We start from the raw sequence: 3,898 nt of genomic DNA, 5'->3' as shown, positions 1-3,898 counted from the left end.
TCAGTGAGAGAATGTAACCAAGAATAACATATAGGTAGACAACATATAGACAAAAGAAAACAGGGGAAGATAAAAGAGATATACACAAACGCAATAAAAATACTCAATAGGCATAGGTAGATTGGTCCGCAAATTCGAAAGTCGAAAAATCAGAGGACTTCAGTTTAAAAGTCGATAGGATTAAATGTAAGAGAATAATAGCTCATTCGAGTATTCTCAATTCATTTTTATCAACTCTATGTAGGAAACATTGCAATGAGCCTAGACTGCTGGCGTACCTCAAGGTTTTGTCCTTAGGTACTTGCTATCGGGGTTTAAGTTCAAGTCCAAGTACATGCACTTGGACTTGGTCTTAAGTACAGATCTATGTACTTGTATTTGCACTTGGATTTTGAATGGTTAAAAAATCAATGGTAGTTATACTTTTACTTGTACTTAGACCCAAAGTATTTGAAAAAATACCAGGTACAATCAATTACAAACAATTACATTATATTCAAGTAAATGTAATAATATATACTTTGTGATTATACATTCAGGTAAATACGCATACTGAGTGTTATGATATTATAGTGTAACATAGGGTAAAGAAGCATAATTATGTAGCAGTTTCTCAATTGGCAACATGCTGCAGTATACAGAGCCAGTACAGCACCTCATGACTCAACAAGCGTGAGTGCGTTTTTCCCTGCCAGACTCCACGCTCCACTCCTTCACCTCGGTCGTCGGTAGCCCTCACAACAGCAGCAGACGAGCAGGACTTAACATGACCTCACGAATCTGGGACCACTTTACTCAACCAGGTGATAAAGCTGGGAATATTAAGGCTGAGTGTAAGCATTGCAAAGCGAAACTCTCCTGCTCCAAGGATGTCACTTCCAACCTACACAAAAATATGAAGGTAAGGCTTAAGTTTTTTGTTTTTTTGTTTTTTAGTGTAATGTTAGGGTTCACAAACTGCAAATTACAATAAGTGAGGTTAACTGGGAAGATACCAGTTCCCTTCCACTTCTATTCCTCTCCCTTAAATGAATACTCTGGTTAAGACGTTTATCCTCAGATAACCATTTTTGTGTATACTATCTGTTTTTGTTATCCGATTTGTTTTTTGATGCTTAAAATGAGTAACATTGGAAGAATTATGGCTGTTTATGAGTCTGGTAGCAAGAGTAGGCGACGTATGTCTCGCCCACTCAGTATTTCGTGACGTCGATGTGACGTTTAAGTCACAAACGTCACATCGACGTCACGTAATAGTAATAATCAACCCAACAAATAGGTGACTATATGCATAATGTTTTCTGGATATTGTATTTATATTTCTTTTTCAGAGAAAAACACAGCGAGGTGTATGAGGAAGCACACACATGTCACAGTCTGGTGAGACCAGTAACTACAGTCAATCAACTCTGGATGGATTTGTCAAACATCCTAAGAAATATTCGCCTCACGATGTTAGACAAAATCAACTCAACAATGCACTTGTCCTCTTTGTCGCAAATGATCTTGTTCCATTTTCTGCGGTAGAGAGCTTTAAATTCCCATGGTCTGATGCTACCATGATGCTGTCTGCTGATCCTCGGCACCAGATTCCGACTCGAAAGCACCTGGTGAACAAACTACTGCAAGATAAGTTCACTGAAGTTAGATGTTCTGTGAAAGCACAGCTTGATTGTGCACAGACTGTTAGCCTTACGCTTGACATCTGGTCTGAAAGGCAGATGAGATCTTACCTAGGAATTACTGCTCATTTCATCCATAATTGGTCCTTGAAAACAGCCGTTCTGACCTACAAGCGCCTTCGTGGCCGACAGACAACACACATAATGGAAGAGTATGAAGAAACTGTACAAATCTTTGATAGACATTCAAAAATCACAAACATAATAACATACAATACTGCAAGTCTGGTCATATCTTGCATTAGGGGCCTCAAAATCCATCTAAACCATATGGAATCCATGTATAACTCCACACTGGTGACAGGACTTAAGAAATCTATAGCGAAACGTTAGATGCTCTATAAGGAGAGAAGAGTTTTTATACTGGCAACAGTTCGAGACTCATAGTTTAAGCCCTGTTGTGCAAAGATGAAGAAGAAAAGGAGCTCGGAAAGACTCAAAGAGGTTAAGCAAAATCCGGGTGAAGTTATATAAGCGGCGTCGAAGGAGCCTGTGCCGGGAGAAAGTTCAGAATCTTTCCCTTCCAAGAGGAAGAGGATATTCATACACAGATATGCTCTGCCTGCCTTATCTACGATGCATTTTCTGCTCTTGTTGAAAGGCTTTTCAGAATTGCTGGAAGTGTTTAAGCCTGAGAGATGTCGTCTTCCTGACAAAAACTTCGAAAGTGTGATGTTCATAAAGTGCAATGATGATGTACCCTTAGAAGCTCACTTGTATGTATTTCTTATTTTGAGTAAATTATCTATTTTCTTTGCCTTATTTAGGAGCAAAACTGGAACTAAAATGTATCAAATCTCATTTTGAATTTCATGTGCCACAATAAATCCAATTACATTTTATGAAATAATTCTATGGTTACTTTTGTACTACAGGAAAAGTCCCAAAAGGAAAATTAAACAAAAAAGTTGCACAGTGAGTCGCATGAAAAACAAATTTATATTCAATATAATTGGCCGCATTTATCCGCTATTTTCAATTAAAAAACTATATTATTAATGCAGAACAAGTTTTAATGCCTTGATACCTTTATTTTCTGCATCAAATTTAGTTTTATTACTGATATGAGAAATATACGGATATTATTATTTATTCAAGTTATCCATCAGCTACATGTACTTGCAATTCTGTGATAAAAAAGTGGTGTGCTAAAGTAAAGATAAAATTTCCATATACTCTTGTATATCGAATCCCACTTTTTAAGTGCACTAATTAATGTGGACATACGAAAAATACTAACATTTGTGCTTTAAGAAAGTACTTGTACTTGGGATTAAATACAATGACATGTACTTGGGCTTGGACTGAAGTGCATAGCAAAGTGACTGTACTTGTACTTGTACTTGTACTTGGACCTAACCCTACTTGCTACACACTGGACATATTTATAATACGTGGCATGCAAGTGTATTGTTATTTATTCGATCGTCAGGATAGGTTGTTGCTGAGCAGGTATCAGAATTGCAGTTAGAAACACAAAACAAATGTACACATAAAATAAAGTTTATTGACAGGTGGACCAATTAATTTATGCTTAGTGCTTTTTATGTCATCGCATCAACATCGGTATATATTGTATATACATTTTTTTTCATCTTCCAATAAGCTTAATTTTTGAGTACTGCAGTATTCTGAGTATCTCATTTTCCATTCGTGGTGGATTCCTTATGGATGACAGGGTTCACAATTCATCTATTGATTAATGTTATTATTTTTTCCGGGTAACTAACTATCAGTATTTCGTGTTGATATTTACTTGGAAAAACTTGAAAACCCATAATCCCTATCTTCACTTTATCGTTCTCACTCTCTCTCTCTCTTTTCTCTCTCCCTCCCTCCCTCTCCCTTTCATTCTCTCTCTCTCTCTCTCTCTCTCTCTCTCTCTCTCTCTCTCTCTCTCTCTCTCTCTCTCTCTCTCTCTCTCTCTCTCTCTCTCTCTCTCTCTCTCTCTCTCTCTCTCTCTCTCTCTCTCTCTCTCTCTCTCTCTCTCTCTCTCTCTCTCTCTCTCTCTCTCACTTCCGTTGCCCTTTCCCCTTATCCCCATCCAATAACAACTACAAAAAGAAAACAAACATAACGGTACGAATGAACAGAGTGGAAACCGCACCTGAACAAGAACAGAAATTGCTTCTGGTCCTTGCAGAGTGCAGCCCGGCCAGCCACCACGGGGAGCTCTAGCGCGACTGATTCCATACCCTGCGCGTAGCCGAACTATC

At 38.0% G+C, this 3,898-nt stretch overlaps 1 protein-coding gene across 1 annotated transcript; it reads left to right on the top strand.

Annotated features, from left to right (window-relative positions):
- The first annotated feature begins 743 nt into the window (after positions 1-743).
- LOC125046871 lies at positions 744-3,158 on the top strand. Its single transcript, XM_047644870.1, has 2 exons — positions 744-901; positions 1,332-3,158. The coding sequence occupies exon 2, from the start codon at positions 1,368-1,370 to the stop codon at positions 2,013-2,015; it is 648 nt and encodes a 215-aa protein (XP_047500826.1). The 5' UTR covers positions 744-901; positions 1,332-1,367; the 3' UTR covers positions 2,016-3,158.
- Positions 3,159-3,898: the final 740 nt, after the last annotated feature.

Source organism: Penaeus chinensis, chromosome 39 (genome assembly GCF_019202785.1).
Source record: "Penaeus chinensis breed Huanghai No. 1 chromosome 39, ASM1920278v2, whole genome shotgun sequence".
Taxonomy (NCBI): domain Eukaryota; kingdom Metazoa; phylum Arthropoda; class Malacostraca; order Decapoda; family Penaeidae; genus Penaeus; species Penaeus chinensis.
This window is presented reverse-complemented; position numbering and strand designations above follow the sequence as displayed.

Excerpts from the sequence above, each read along its gene's own strand:
- LOC125046871 (XM_047644870.1), top strand. The coding sequence starts at position 1,368 with ATGTCACAGTCTGGTGAGACCAGTAACTACAGTCAATCAACTCTGGAT.